At 45.2% G+C, this 15,657-nt stretch overlaps 1 protein-coding gene across 1 annotated transcript in view; it reads right to left on the bottom strand.

Annotated features, from left to right (window-relative positions):
• The window catches only part of MYO1D (myosin ID), a 311,631-nt gene that overhangs the window by 131,848 nt on the left and 164,126 nt on the right, over window positions 1-15,657 (bottom strand). Inside the window, exons 17-19 of the mRNA XM_072938959.1 lie at window positions 5,500-5,723; window positions 674-818; window positions 54-158 (exon numbers count right to left, since the gene is read on the bottom strand). Of these exons, the coding sequence (XP_072795060.1) occupies window positions 54-158; window positions 674-818; window positions 5,500-5,723 (474 nt within the window). The remainder of the gene's footprint in view (window positions 1-53; window positions 159-673; window positions 819-5,499; window positions 5,724-15,657) is intronic.

The raw sequence follows: 15,657 nt of genomic DNA, 5'->3' as shown, positions 1-15,657 counted from the left end.
TCATCGGCATCACTCTGTTCTTTCCAAGGAGGTCTGTTTCAAGCTTGCCTTACCTTACGGACGTGACAGGAGAAGAGGACGTTCATGTATTTGTCCTTCCGTTTCAGTTCGTTTGCGACGGGGACGAAAGTGCCTGAGGTCTGAGGTGTATCTGGCTTCTGAAAGAAAAGGGAAAGACGAAAATATGAGCACGCTTCACATATTAGATGACAAGGCAACCTCTCACTGCTTTCTAACTACATGCGGATAGTTTCACACATGTACTTTGGACCTCCCCATCCCTGACGACTAGCTACTGAAGGGTCAGTGTAACACCAAAGGTCCTATAATATTTTTGAAATAAGGAATGGGAGAGAGGATGAAATACAGCTTTAGGAATAATGGATACAAAGATGCGAATTAAAAACAGTTGTTGAATTACGTAAGGGAAGGTTTAAATGGTCAATGCCAGGTTACAGAATGTACCTAATACATGTGGATACAAGACAGAGGACCCTTTAAAGTGAGGGAAACATTTATTTAGAAGCAATAAAAATCTTTTAGTCTAGAGTCTCTCATAGAAATTTAGTTTCTGAAGATGTCTTAGTCCTTCTATACATTCTTGGAGAAAAATTCTTCTCTTTCTCTGGGCAGGGGAGCAGGAGTGGGTTCCACTTTGTCCTCCTGGACTTACCGAAGCAAGATAGTTGCCCTCCCAGGCCCTCTGGAGCCCAAGGTCAGCCCTTTGACCCTTCAGCATCTCCACGGCTGCAACCTTCGCCCTCACCTGGGGCAGGTCTGAAGCAGGTATGGTCTTGATGAGCTGGGATGCTCTCCATCTGTTAGAAAATGAACCAAATGTATATGAGACTTTAGAAGCACCATCCTTTTCCTTCTCAAAAGTAACCGAACCTGCCATTAAGTACAATTAAATCACTTGTGCGCTATCTTAAAAAAAGTAAAATGCCTCCAAAATACACATAGAACTTGTTAAAATACACATAGTTTCCTGTAGACAGAGGTTTTTGTAAAACTTGTTTTGCTGTTCACGTGTTTTGGGAGCAACTAGAATTCAATGATATACAGTCTCATAATATATATATAGTTAGGGCGTGGGAACTTTGGATTCATCATTCATTCATTCAACAAATGTTTTCTAGGCACCTCCACCTCTTGTTTATGCTGTTTTCGGGAGGGGAGGCACAGCAGTAGAGAGATGCAGGTCCTTTCTGCCAGGTCCTTACGTTCTAGAGAGCAGAGACAGACAGACAGTAAGACGATGAGTAAATGCCGAGCATGTCTGATGTGATACGTGCTGTGGAAGGAAATAAGGCAAGAAAAGGGGGGCAGGAGAGCAGCAGAGGGAAGGGACGGGGAGCAGGTGTTAGGTGCGCAGGGTGGTCTGGGAGGCACCAGCTGTACAGATGTCGGAGCAAGTGTTCCAGGAAAAGAGTGGGCACAAAGGCTGTAAAGCGTGAGCTGGTCCCGTGTGTCAGAGGACCAGCCAGGAGTCCCGTGAGTTGGGGCAGGAGCATGGGGGAGAGGACCAGGACGGGGGTCTGGGGGAGAGCCGGGGCCAGGATCCACGGAGCCATGGAGGCACTCCCAGGACCCTGGCCTCCACTCTGCAAGAGAAGTTGGTGGAAGGTCTTGAACAAAGAAGGGACGTGGCCTGACTCTCGCTTCACAGGCTCATTCTGACGGCTGTGTGGAGAAAGGCTAAAGTGGGGCTGGGCTGGGCACGGACGCCCACTTAGGAGGCTGTTTCCATCAGGCACGTGGCAGAGGACAGTGGCTTGGATCAGGAGGTCACGGCGGAGGTGGGGATGGGTGGGGTTCTGGAAGAAGTGCCAAGAGCATCTGCTGACGGATTAGACGTGGGGGCAAGACAGAAACAGAGGATTTAAAGATGACCCCAAGGCCTTTTGGTCTCAGCAACTGAAAGCATAAACTAAAAATAATCTATTCCTGATTGAGAAAAACAAGCACAAGGTCTTCTGCGCTCTCAGCAGCATCCTAGAATTGCGTGAGATGTACGCCCTCGTTTCTGCCACCAGAGGATGACGCAGGGAGGCTGGAACTGAGCACCTCCCTCTCGCAGATGAAACAATCAAGGCCGGTGGTTCTCAAACTATGCTTCCGTGGAACACTAGAATGAGATTCAACTAAACCTGGATAGTGGTGCTCTTTCCCCAATTTACATACAACGCTAGGGAGACGGTTTTCACCTAAGGTTTTTCCTGGGGTGTATGCTTGTTTCAGGATGGTGACTGGAGCCTACATGTTTGTTGTTCTGTCTGTCGAATTCCCACCAAAATAACCCAATAAATATAAGGAAAAACCCACACCGCCACCAGACCACAGGAGTGATGTCAGTACACTGGAAGATGTGGCGACTTTCTGGGTGGAGAAGTGGCTCCGGGCAGGGCAGTCACGCTCAGTGGGAGAGGAGCCCCCTGGCACACGTGGTCCCGAGCACCCCAAAGCCTGCAGCAGCAGGGCCGGGGGCAAGGGCTGGAGGGGAGGGGAGCTGGGCCCCTCCCCGCACGTAGTGACTGGCCAGGGTGAGACGGGACACCGGCCACGGCAGACAGGGCCCGAGAGAGCAAGGTGCCAAATGACAACCATGAAAACGGAAAGGCTCAACATGACGGTGAAACCCTCTTTACTTTCTAAGGCCAGCCAGCACTCCACGAGGCAGACTGTCCTAAGATCATTCCTGAAGAGGCTGGAAGAGTGACAGGTAAGGAGTAGCTTGTGGTCAAAGTCAAGGACACCAGTGACAGACAGGACGGTACAACACGAAGTAGCTTGTCCCAGGGAGCCCTCCAGCCCCAAATTTCTCCTCGGCAGGGAGGTCCTTGCCCCATCTGCTGGTCTGTTTTTAACCTATGTGCTCGGTCAGCCTGTCCCTTTGTCACTGCTCAAAGTGGCCCAGGACAGGGTCCACGGCGGACTGACTCCAGGGGCCTCCGGCAAAGAGCTGTCTGTGGAGGGAGCTGGGGCCTGACCTATGCAGCACAGGGAGAGCAGCACACGCTTCTCGGCCTGCAGGCAGACGGCCACCTCTAAACACGCGTCGCTGACAACAGCTACAGCCTTGACCCCGTGAAGCAGCTGGGCAAGAGGCCGCGTCCAGCCTTCCCGGGGTGAGAGGGAACTGCTGTGAGGAGCAGGGGCGAGCCGAAACACGATCAGACGCACATGGGGGTGCCAGAAAAAAGACAAAACCGCAGTCACAGCTAAATCCTGTAACACACGTCTCTCGGTACTCCGCAGATCAAAAACTCAAGCACAAGTTAAAAACGACACAGTGACTAGGTCAGGGGTTGGCAGACTATCGCCGGTGCCCAGTCTGGCCCATGGCCTGGTTTTGTCCTGTTTCCAAGCTAGGAATAGTTTTTACATGTTCAACAAAGCAAAACATCTGACCACGGCCACATGTAGCCCCCAAAGCCTAAAGTATTTACCACCTGGCCCTTTTCAGAAAAAGTTTATCTTTGAGCTATATTAACACAGCTGGCAAGATTCATTCAGTGTGTGCGCGTGCGTGTGCGTGTGTGCAGTCAACTCACAGAGCAGACGCAGAATGTTCAAAATGCTCATCGATTCTAAGCCCTAAGAAGGCTGGCACTACCTTTTGCATTGTTCTTGTTTGTCACCATATCCCTGGGACCTAGGTCAGTGCCTGTGATACAGCAGGTGCTGAGTAAATATTTGCTGAATGAACACACTGTAATTTTACAAAAAGTAATCAATTCTAAGCCATACATAAAGCCTCCAAATCTAAAAAGAAGACTGCACAGGCCACAGTGCAACATTATCAAGATCAGTAATTCTTTGTATCCATTTAAAATATCACATAGATCTTGATTTACTCTGCTGAACAGGCCTCCAGGACTTATTTCTAAGTCAAGTCACAGAACCATACATCTAGTCCTGCTTGTGGAAACAAGAGAAGAAAAGAAACCCAAATGCATACACGCTCACAGTACGACTGGTCACCTCCACAGGACTTAACTACATGTCAGGCACCATCTGAAATGCTTTACGTGCATTTACTCATAACCCTTTCAACAATCCTATGAGCAGGTGCTATTATTACCTCTCTTTTACAGATAAGAAAACTGAGGCACAGAGAGGTCAACTCACTTGGCCAAGGTTACACAGCTAGCCCGGGGCACAGCTAGAATAGGATCCCAGGCTCCAGGGTTTGTGTTCTTAACCACTGTAGCACGCTGTCTCTTACGTGTGTATGTGTTTGTAAATGCACAAAGATTTAGAAGGATACAAACTGTTAATGAGTGGTTATCTTAGGGGAAAGAAAGAACACAGGGAGAGACAAGAGGAGGTGTAGAGGGTGTCAGCTTTATGCCCTCTACATTTTCACATTATGTCACTTAAAAAATGAGCAGGTACTCATGGATCAATTACTTTTTAGATTATGTCAAAAATGCGAGTGACAGATGATACAACTCATGAAACAAATTTATCTGTGCACTAAAAAGGCTGCCAAGATTTACAGCTAACAGTATGATACACTGGAGAATGGAGGGTGGAGGTGCTTTTGCCTTCAGTAACTCTCTACTGTTCCATTTTTTTCATTTTATGAGCAATCATTATTAAAAGGCAAATGAGATATATATTAAAGAGTTTTCCTCTCATGCCTTTTTTTCTCCTGGTATCTGCTACCAGCTTACATTCAATATATCAGTTAGTTCATGGTGTTCTTTGCGGAATATCATGATGGCAAACGACCATATGTGGGAACCATTAGCTTAGTTTATGTGACTAGACGGCTGTATCTAAGACATAGCTAAATATATCTGGTGCACACTGGCAACAAATAAGCTAAAAAAAATGAGGAGAAAGGAGCTATGAATAACTACAAAGTCAGATTCAGGGCAATTTACAAAAAAAACTGGAAAGGAATCAAATGTTACATGGGTGTTTATTTATTTATTATATATTAAAAAAATAGCTTGCTCTAATAAAACAATTGTTTTCTCCCTTTCACTTTAAAGAATCACTTGGGAAACTTTAAAAAGGACCTCCCCTCGGCCCCCACTCCCAAGCTCTCTTAAACAGGACTTTCTGGAGGTGGGAGTTGGGCATCGGTGTGTTTTATAAGCTCCTTGTGAGTGTTGGGGTACCAGGCAGAGAACCACTGTTCTGAAAGAATGAACATATTCAGTTATATGTGGTGATTATTTAATAGTTACTTTTGGCCAATGGAAGAAAGGAAAGACATCATGCAAATAGCTTTCTTGAACATGGCTTGATGCCGGCCATGTGGCACACTGCTGTCTACTGGCACCGGAAAAGGGAACTGACAGCTCGATGATTCTGGGGGGTAACCAGATGCCCTCTGAAAGTGAAATCTGTGGAACTGGAGACGCAAGGTAGAAGCAAAGGTCACACAGCAATCATTGGCGCTAATACCGTGGTCTCACATTTGTGACTTTATATATTGAGTGTACTGCTGTAAAATGGATGCAACACACACCAACAAGTGCTTACCGGTTAAAAATGGCCTGCAGGGCCTCCTCGAAACGGCGCAGAACTTTAGGTGGGGTCGGCCACTTCACGTGCTTGCCGTAGTCCCTCATTGTCCTGATGCCCTGGAAGCGTCTGGCCACCTCATGGATGTACGACTTGACTTTGTAGCGACGGTAGTATCGGAGAATTGTCAGAGCCGCCTTGGTCCTCTTGTACCGCATGCGGGCCAGGGTGCCCCGCCACACCTTTGCAGCAGAGGAGAAAAAAAGGAAAACGTTGCTGGATGGCCGAGTAGCAGATCACTTTGAAATCACAGAAACTCCTTTACTTATAAGCTTGTCTGCGGAATTTGCCTGGGTCACAAAATTCAACCCAAAGCATCTCAATTCTGCCTGCCACCAACAGATGGCGCCAGGAGTCATGTCTGTCATTTTGATTCCGCGTCCAGCTGTTCATTATCCTCATTGGAATATCTGTTGAGTTTGAAGCAGAGCCCTGTTCTAACTTTACGGTCATGAACAGAAGAAAGCCAAAATACAGTGATCTTTGGATAAATATGTATTATTTTTTTAAAATTTGCATTCTTGTTTATTGAAGTATAGTCACTTTACAATGTTGTGTCAATTTCTGGTATACAGCATAATGTTTCAGTCATACATACACATACATATATTCGTTTTCATATTCTTTGGATAAACATTTTCAGAATGTTGAAAGGAAGCAAGATGAGTCAGAACCAAAAGCCATCAACATCTATAGTTCTCTTATGAAACCTAGCTCTACACAGATTATACATATTGGCCATTGGCGTGATGTCGCATTGGATGTACGAACTGACTCACACACAGTCTGTTCAGGCTCTCTCCCCAGGTGCTTTGTAAACTCCCAGGAATTTAGATGTATTCCTGGGGAGAGGGTAAAAGCCAGATGACTAATATCACACGAATCTTTATTTTTCCCCAGGGCTCAGAGATCAATCAGATGTATATAAATGTCCCAGTGCCTGCTTTATCCAAGCATGGTGAATTGAGAGATACTTGTATATATTTTTTTCCAGATCCTTTGTCCTGGTTCCCATAGTTCTCAGTCTTTCAAGTAGAAAGAAATCTGGTGTCACCTTCGAGGCTTCATCGGCTCTTCCCCGAAATATGCTGTCTACCACCAGACACACTCTTTCTTCCTCAGTATTTCCAGTATAAATCTCTTTCTTTTCCTTTCTGCTACTACAGTCTCCCAGACCCCAAACGACCGACCTGCTTCCTTTGATAAACTCTTTGTGCAGACCACCATCATGCCGCAGCTGATCCTCACGGCTGCTGTGTAAATGGCTGTTCCAATTCTCAGGTCGATGGTACCACTTCCCTCCTGTCTCTGGCCTCTCAGGACTACGATAGTCAATCTCTAGCTCAAAGCCACAGTGTGAGTTCTCCAGGCTCCCTCAGGGGACTTTTCTTTCTTCTTAAGCCCCCATCTGTGCCCACCAATTTCCCTCAGCAAAACCCGTGTGATGCCTCTTCCATTCAGTCATTTCAGGCTGGTCTTCACACACTCCTCCGACAGGCACTGTGCGCCCGCAACGCCCTCCTTTCCCAGCCTGCTGCCCAAGAGAGGCAGACTTGTTTGCACGCAAATGTGAGAGGCTCATCCAGGGACCCCAGAGAGGAATTAACAGGTCAAGGGAAACCAGGGTACGTGAGGGACACATGACGTGGGAGCGAATCTGTGATGGAACCTGGAACTCACATACAAACAGAACATATACACACACACACATATATATACACACACATACATATATACACGGGGGGGCAGTGAAAGGTAACTCAGTCTTGCACGTGGCATCAGCACAGTAATGCTTTTTAGTCAAAATGGCTCTTTTCCTGTGGCCGAATCCATCACACACATGGCTCTGTTAGGCCCCCACCCAAGCACTAAAATAAAGGTCCCTTCTTTAGTATCTTGAGAAACCAAAAGAGCACAATTAGAGGGTAGAGGTCTGTGATTCTGATTCTTAAAGAAAACACATTTTTCAAGTTTCATATTGTTTCTTGCTTTTTTTCCCCAAAGAAGAAAGAAATGACTTTCTAGAACCACATCTATATAGGAAATCAATCTTTAATTTTCAAGAAATATTTTATAGATATTTTTATTGAAATATGTCTGGTTAGATTCTTCAGTAACTTGAAAAAAATTATAAGTAAGTGCTTTGTAAGGGGTAGAGTTTTTTTGTTTGTTTTTTACAACCTTTAAGATTTCATCTTGTCCTTGGTTTATTTAGGTTTTGTGTAGCTGAAAAATCAAATAGCACAAAAAAGTATAAAAAAGACAGCAGCCCTTCCTCTTGCCCTCCCAAGCCTACTTCTCCACCTTGCAGTCTCATTCCACGCCAACTGTTTTAACTGCTTCTTCTGGTATTTACAAATAATACACATATATGTTATTTCTCGGTAGACCATTTTAGACAGCACCCAAATTACAGAAGTTGGTACATCACTGTTACTTCTCTTCTAGCATCCCAGTAATAATTACGTCAACACGTTAAAGTCAACAGTGCTTACATTATCACATATGTTAACTATATCACACACTGCAGAGGCAATTTACGTAATACACGTATGCATACTCCACGTCGTATACTGCATATGCCTTTGGTTCATCACTGTGCTAAGGAGCATAGCATGGCTACCATTCCTTCACGCTGTCATGTAAGCTTGTTTTTATTTATAGTTAGTAACTGTCTCAGTTTTAAAAAATCTGCTTTATTTTCTAAATACTGCTAATTTTGACCATATGCTCCAAAAGACCCATCAAAGGATCAGCAGTCAGATCTTTTCCTTTGCTATCCCCGGGGTCCTCTGCTCTCTCGGCCCACTGCAAAGCTCCTGTCCTGGGACTTTTAAAACTACTCTTCCGTGTTGGATCCCTGATTCTTGAGCTTCTGTCTTCCTTTTTCTTGGTTTCCCTCCTTCCAGTAGCTTCTAAGAAAGGGTGTGTGGTGAGTAAATTTCTATTCTGATTTCCTTGGAGAGTACAAAGCAGTTGCCTCAAATGTCTGTTTCCTCAGGTTCAGGAGCAGAGTTGCGGAGAACAGGCTGGGGACCCAGACTGCCTGTGTTCAAACCCCAGCCCACTCTTACCAGCTGGGTGAGCCCGGGAGAGCTTCTTAACCCCTCTGAGCCTTTGCTTCCTTATCCGTAAGACGGGGACAGTAATGGTGCTTATCTTGTAGCGGTGATGCGGGGTAGATACACACAGGACACTTAAAGGAGGGCCCAGTGGGAATCTGGAACTCAGTGAACACTGGCTGTTAAACGGCGATTTGAAATCTGTTCTTTGTCTTTAGCAGACCATGCTCCTTTCCTTTTTGTATGTGCAGATGTTCTGTCTCTGTCACGACTACTGCTAGGTGGGAGTAGGGATGGGGTTTGAGCAAGAGACTAGGGTTCCAGGCATCAGGCTAGCAGGGGTCACTGTCTCTGACCTGGAAACTCTTTGATGAATATGAACTATTCCTTCTCAGTGTGCCATTTGCCCCGGAGAGTGTTTCACTGGGTCGTATTTTATTCTTCCACTGATCATATGGACTGTACGTCTGTGATTGATATGCCTTATCTGGTCTTTCAGCTGCCCAAGAGGAGTGGAAAGAGAGCTGGGGCTTTGGGTGGCTGCCATCGACTTCCTTCCTGATGCTAATGAAGTCCGCGCACCAGAGCTTGGCTCCCCTGAGCAGGCGTGCATTGTGGGCTTCTGGCGTGGTGGGTGGGGGACACGCATTCTTTCTCCAGGTCTTGTGGAGCTTTTTCTTGGTCTGTCTGGAATAATTATTCCCAGCAGATGCTGCCCCTATTCCCTGCCCAGTTACTGACCTAACAGAGGCAGGGAAGAGGGCAAATCTTCTCGACTCTTTTTGCCTGGAGGGGAAGAAGTCTTCTTGATGGAAGAAAGGGTCCCCGTCAGGGGTGTTACTTACAGCCAGAACCTTCGAAAGCAGTGAGACTTTTCAGAATTCCCTCCTTGCACTTTTCCATGTTCCATTCTTCTCTTTTGAAGAACACATGGATTTTTTTTTTAAAGCATCTTCTTTTAGTTTGGTCCAGTTTTTCTTTTTCTGGACGACACTTCACAAAGTTTATAGCATGAAGTTGGGATCTTTTTTTTGTTTTGTTTCGTGGTTGATGGCATGCTTGTTTTTACATTTAAAATGAACACTTTAATCATAACAATTTGTTTTTAACGTTTTGTTAATTTCAGCAAATTTGGGAGAAAGGAATTTCTTGAGCCTGCCCCCGTATTACCAACTTTGTCAGAAGTCCCTCAGGCTTTATTTTTCCAACATCAGAGAAAAAGTAGCCTTGAAAAAATACAGAGGCAAATGATTCTATGCAAAAAAAAAATTCATGAATTTTTCCTTATAATCTTAGCATATTTGGTTTAAACAGATCTGCTCCCACAGTAGTTTGTGTGTCTGTTGTGGGAGGAGGGTTGTTGATTTTCTCACCAAGGGTCTGAAGGTTCGAATTTAAGGTATAAGACAGATTTTCCTCCCTCTTTGTTTTTTTTAAAAAAGCTTCAACTGCGGGGTTTTTGAAGTCATACAAAGCTCACCTCCACAGAGGACTCTGCCTGATGATGGAGTGTCAGAAAGGGGAAAATTAAATGCTATATTCGATCAGCAAATGCTTCATGCTTACTTGAATGCCTAGAGAGGTTTCAGCAAAAAAAAAAAAAAAAAAAAAAAAAAAAAAAAAGGGCGCCAGAGGGGCCCTCACTGGACAACATTCACACTAAAAGTGGAACCGACCAGACACTTATGTGTTTAAGGATATGATGCAAGAGAGCGGAGGTGGAAAGCTGCAGGAGATGTGGTGGGAGCTGGGAGAGGAAGTTATCAGAAGATACGAGGCAGGGGCGGCCTGGCAGAGGTGAGAGCAAGCAGGCCATTTCTTAGGAGGAGTAGAGGACAGGGGCAAACAGAGTAGCCAACTGGACAGAGAAAGACAAATATCGTACGACATCACTTACAAGTGGAATCTAAAAAAAATAACACAAGCGAACTTATTTACAAAACACAAAGAGACTCACAGACATAGAAAACAAATTTATGGTTACCAAAGGGGAAGGGGGAAGGGATAAATTAGGAGTTTGGGATTAGCAGATACAAACTACTATATATAAAATAAACAACAAGGTCCTACTGTGTAGCACAGGGAGCTACATTCAGTATCTTGTAATAAACTATAATGACAAAGAATATAAAAAAGAATAAATATGTATAACTGAATCATCATGCTGTACACCAGAAACTAACACAATATTGTGAACTGACTATACTTCAATTTAAAGAGAGAGAGAGAGAGAGAATTAGCACCATAGGGCACACATCCCTGCTACTGAGTTTTGGATCCAGTTCCTCCCTTCAGTGCCCCTGACCCCCTATACTCAGGTCTCAAAACAGCAGCCGAATGATCTTTCTAAGACCAAAGTCAAAACGTGTCACTTCTCTGCCTGACACTGTGCCAGGGCGGCTCCATCTCCCTCCATCTCTCCCTGAGTGGAAGCCAAAGTCCCTCCCCTGCCCACGAGGCCCAAGTGATCGGGTCCCTCGGCGTCCTGCTCCTCCCACCGCCCTCTCCCTGGCTCACTCCAGCCGCACTGGGCCCTGCTCTGCCCTGCACAGGCTTCCTGTCTCAGGGCCTCTGCCCTAAAGTTGTCCCCTTGGCCAGGAAAGATCCTTCCTCCAGATGGCTAGTGTCCCCATTCTCCGGTCTTTGCTCAGTCGTCACCTTCCCAATAAGCCCAGCCCTGCCCATCCTGTACAGAGGTGCCCCTTGTCTCCACCCTCTCCTGGTACTCTCCACTCTCCTTACCAGGCTCTATTTTCCCCCCTGCCTCCAGCACTTCGCACTTTACGACCCACCTAATGTACCTGTTTTGCACTGTGTACGCTCGCCCCTCCCCTCCCACTGGAATTTAAGCTCTGCTGGGCCTGGGATCTTTGCCTCTTTGGCTCACTGACGGGTCTCCACCGCTGACAACAATGCCAAGGACACAGCAGCCACTCAGGAGCGTTTGCTGAGTGACAGTGTTTTCAACTTTATCTTCCCAGCCCATCCTTGTTTTCCAGCTACTCCTTTTAAAAGCATGTTGCTCTGACTTCACACGAGGGATGAGATGTTTTACAAGAGCAACTTCTCATCCTTCCTCTCTGAGTATACGAATCATGGTTTTACTGGGGTTTTTTTTGTTTGTGTTTTTGTTTTGTTTTTAGCTGCTCCCTGCATTATATGCGTTATCTTGAAATCTCCTCTTCTTCCAGTTGTCTTGGTCTCTTGGCCTTTTGTGCTAGAGGCCTTGCTCACATGACTGGGGCTCCTCGGCCATCCATTCACTGAATCCTGAAAAGCCACTTGGAAGCTCTGTGCATGCGCTTCACGGGTGGGGACCTTCACTTTAGGGAGATTAGGTGGGGACCAACCATCTGCGGGGACCCCAGAAGGTCTGTATCTGAAAGTGTTTTCTCTTTGTCACCAGAACTCTGAGTGAAGGCGAGTGGGGAGAATCTTTAGTATTTAGACTTTTACTTAATTTACTCGGTTTCAGTATGGTGTCTGACCCCTCTCCTCCACGGGTGCCTGGTGTCTCCAAGCCCAGAGCTTCTCTGGTTCAGTTTCTTCAGAGGAAACTTCTTGTTTTCTGTCAGAAGGGGACTGAGGTAGCCCCCTGACTCTGCAAGGCTGGGAGGAGACCTGGGTTATAATTGTTCTTTATACAGACTTTCAACCAATATCTTCCTTCAGCTCCACCCCTCACCCGTACCTGCAGAGGGGTCTTTGCTGAACCTGCCTACAGCCCAGGAGCTGGGTGACCTGATTTGCTTGTCTGCCATCTTCTCTGCAGGCACTTAGATTTCACTTTCTCAGCCTGCTTGGGGGACTCACCGCATGTTCACTTGCTTCCAAAATTATGCTGATGCCTCTTGTCTGCTGTTTCCTTTCCACTACGGTTCTGTGTGTCCTTGTGGGTTTCTCCAGCTTTTATCCCTCACTGCTGATTGAGGGCTTTGAGAGGGAGTGGATACAAACACAATCTGTCATGTTTAACCAGAGGTCTTATAACGCCGTTTTAATTCTACCATGTGTCCTCTGGCGCACACCTCCTCAGTGGTCAGGCAACATCTGGCAGTCATTAAAGTACAAGATACACTTTGCAAAAGATGCAGGATTCTAGGTTGCACTCTATTGTGCAGTAGGTCAATTATGGACCTTCAGTTCAGCTTCAGAAACAAACACAGGTCAACTTTCCTTTTTTCTCTAGTTTTCCATATTTTTCTCTTTTCTTGTCATCATAGGTGTTGGGCCCTTTCCATCTGCTCTCAAACAGCTCCCTGTTGCTCAGAATTGGACATTCTCTTGGTCTCTACAACCAGAACCCTTTAAAATTCCAGCTTTCAAGTTTCGCAGACTCTCCATGCCTAGGGACAGACTCTTTTGGGGGGAGATGCAACTTTCTTCTGTTTCCATCCTCCGAATTGTTATTCTGGCCGAGTTCTAACAATTTATGGTTGCTAAAGAGTTGTGGTGGAGGATGGAGGAGAATCGATTCAGGTACCAGGCTGAACTCTGAGCAAACTGTAAAACACACAAAATCTATCTTGAGTACCCAAATACCCCCATCAGATTTAGAATACTACGTCCATTCTGGGATAGTCCGTGATTGATTCATGAAGGCTTGGCCCCCTTCTTGGAGTTATTTTAAAGGAAGACTCAAAGCAGAAAACTCTCCCCGAGTTATTCCTATTCAACTCAAATATCTCTTTGAGCGACAGAAAGAATAAAGACCCGATGTGCTATTTTTAAAATGCTAGTGCCCGTGTTTTTACCAGAAAAGCAGGTGCCAAGAAGAAAATAAGGCCTAGTGAATGTCATCTGTAGGTTTGCAGCATAAATTTTGAGACAAAATTTGGTTTTCTAGATCAATTAATAGCATTTTCATGTGACTTAGGGGAAAAATTAAGGAATAATAAAATAATCAAGTTTTCAGTCAATAAACAGATATAAAACCATTCAAATAAAGAGACCAAAAGAAAAAAAAAAACACGTGTGAGTCTGATCATTATAAACTATCCTGATGAACTTAGCTGTATATGTGGGGGGTGTAATTTAGAAATGATGACTCCTGAGATTTTACCTTGGTCTGGGAGACTAAGCTGCCAAGTTAGTGGACTTGTGAGCCCTCACTTAGGATTCGTGTGTTTTGTATATGGCCTTGTCCAGATGCATCAGCCCAGCAATTCTTCAGTGCACACAACTGTTGCCTATTAGCGATTTCTTTATGAAGATGGTGCTACAGTCTGACAACCTTCTTATAACTGTAAACTTCAAGCAGTTGAACCTCTTAAGTCGATTACTGTCAGAGGACCAGCTCAACATTAACTCTGTCAAAACTCAAATTGCGATTATTTTGAAGATAAATGAAAACAAAATTATGCCAGCTAACAGGTTAAGTCTCTCTGATGAGCCTTTCAGGATTCAAGCTTGTTCAAAAATAGACAGTCTGTGGAGCTCTACTGAAGTGGTTGCTTTCTTCTGTTAATTTTTTTTTCCTTAAAAGAAGAGGTACAAAACTGACAATTCATCTCTAAAATCTCTCAGGCCAAGGTTATGTCAAACCTGCTTTTTGACATAAAACTTCAGGGTTTTGGTCAAGTGTCCGGGGCATTTCAGCAGATCTGGGGAGGTGTCTGGGGATGTTGTGGCTTTGTGTAAAGACGCCTGCTGCTTTCTGCACCCCTAGATCCGCTGTCACCCAAGACGGAGGTGGCTTATCACCTGGTCAGGGGACAGGCTGGGCTTTTATGTTATGGAACAAATGCGCTGACTTGTCTTCCTTTATGTCTAACATCTAGAACATGCAGAACTCCTTAAAGAAAACCAACTCAGTGCACCTTTGCTTCAGATGCTTGCAAATGACCTCAATTTTGAATGGCTCCTAGATCGCTCAGAAACTCAGATAATAACTGGTATTTGAAAGGAGTAGCCAAAGGTGCACCCTCACACTCTCTTCTGTAGAGCTCCAAAAGTGAATTCGGGAACACAGGTCCTTTGAAATGCTTCCTGAAGAAGGACTTCCATTTTCAGTAAGTTCAGGAAGGCTGCACACTGCAATTCCTTTCTGGAGATTTATGCTGTACGGTAGCGTATTAGGGGCTCTGAGAGGGGAGGGTATAGCTCAAGTGGCAGAGGGCGTGCTTAGCATGCACAAATTCCTGGGTTCAATCCCCAGTACACCCTCTAGAAATAAATAAGTAAACCTAATTACCTCCCCCAACACACATGCACACACACAAAAGAAGGTCTGAGCAGTTCCATGTAAATAAACCTATTTTAACTTTGGTCAACAACAACAACAAAAAAAAACCATAGTTAACTAGAGAATCCTTTGTACACAGATTACTAATTCATTTTATCCCCTATCAAGATATGCCATCCCAAAAGATGCTACTGTGACATCAGCATTACTGAGCCCTTGTTCACTCTACAAGGACCTCCCCAATTCCTCTGTTACATGTCGGTTCTGTAGGGAAGACAGAGGAAAACAGGAGACAACTATGACATCCTAGGAAAAACCAAATATGCTTATGAGATAACTATAACCCATTCCCGAAAAAAGCAAGATCTGGTCCAACACCACAACCCTGTAAGCCTCCATGTAATGAAGCCGGAATTCCTGTCCCAGTGAGGCTCTTTCAAGGAAGTCCAGCACCAGCAGAGGGACAGCTCCCTGGCTGGCACAGTGTGGGGGAGGGGGGGAAGTCTTGCCCCGAGGGAGAGGCCAGCCTTCCCTCCAGACGACTGGGGGAACCAGGCAGTCAGACTTTGTGGGGTTCAGGTTGTTTGCTTGTAAGGCCAGGATGTTACAGTCGGTGATTTGTAAGAGTGCACACTCGTAGTCTGCCATAACAGCTACTGTTAATGAGCAAACATTTAAAAATGTTGAAAGGTTCTTTCTGATCCAAAGTGCACATGGAATGGACAACTGCACTCTTTGATCTGATTACTGCTATCACCACTCAGGGACGGGAGAGAAAACATTATTTCATTATTACGTGCCAGGCGTTATGCTAGACACTTGACGTACATTAAAAATAGGTATTTTACACATTACAATATATAAAATAGA

Source organism: Vicugna pacos, chromosome 16 (genome assembly GCF_048564905.1).
Source record: "Vicugna pacos chromosome 16, VicPac4, whole genome shotgun sequence".
NCBI classification, from domain to species: domain Eukaryota; kingdom Metazoa; phylum Chordata; class Mammalia; order Artiodactyla; family Camelidae; genus Vicugna; species Vicugna pacos.
Note: the sequence above shows the minus strand (reverse complement) of the source record. Positions and strands in the feature narration are given on the sequence as shown.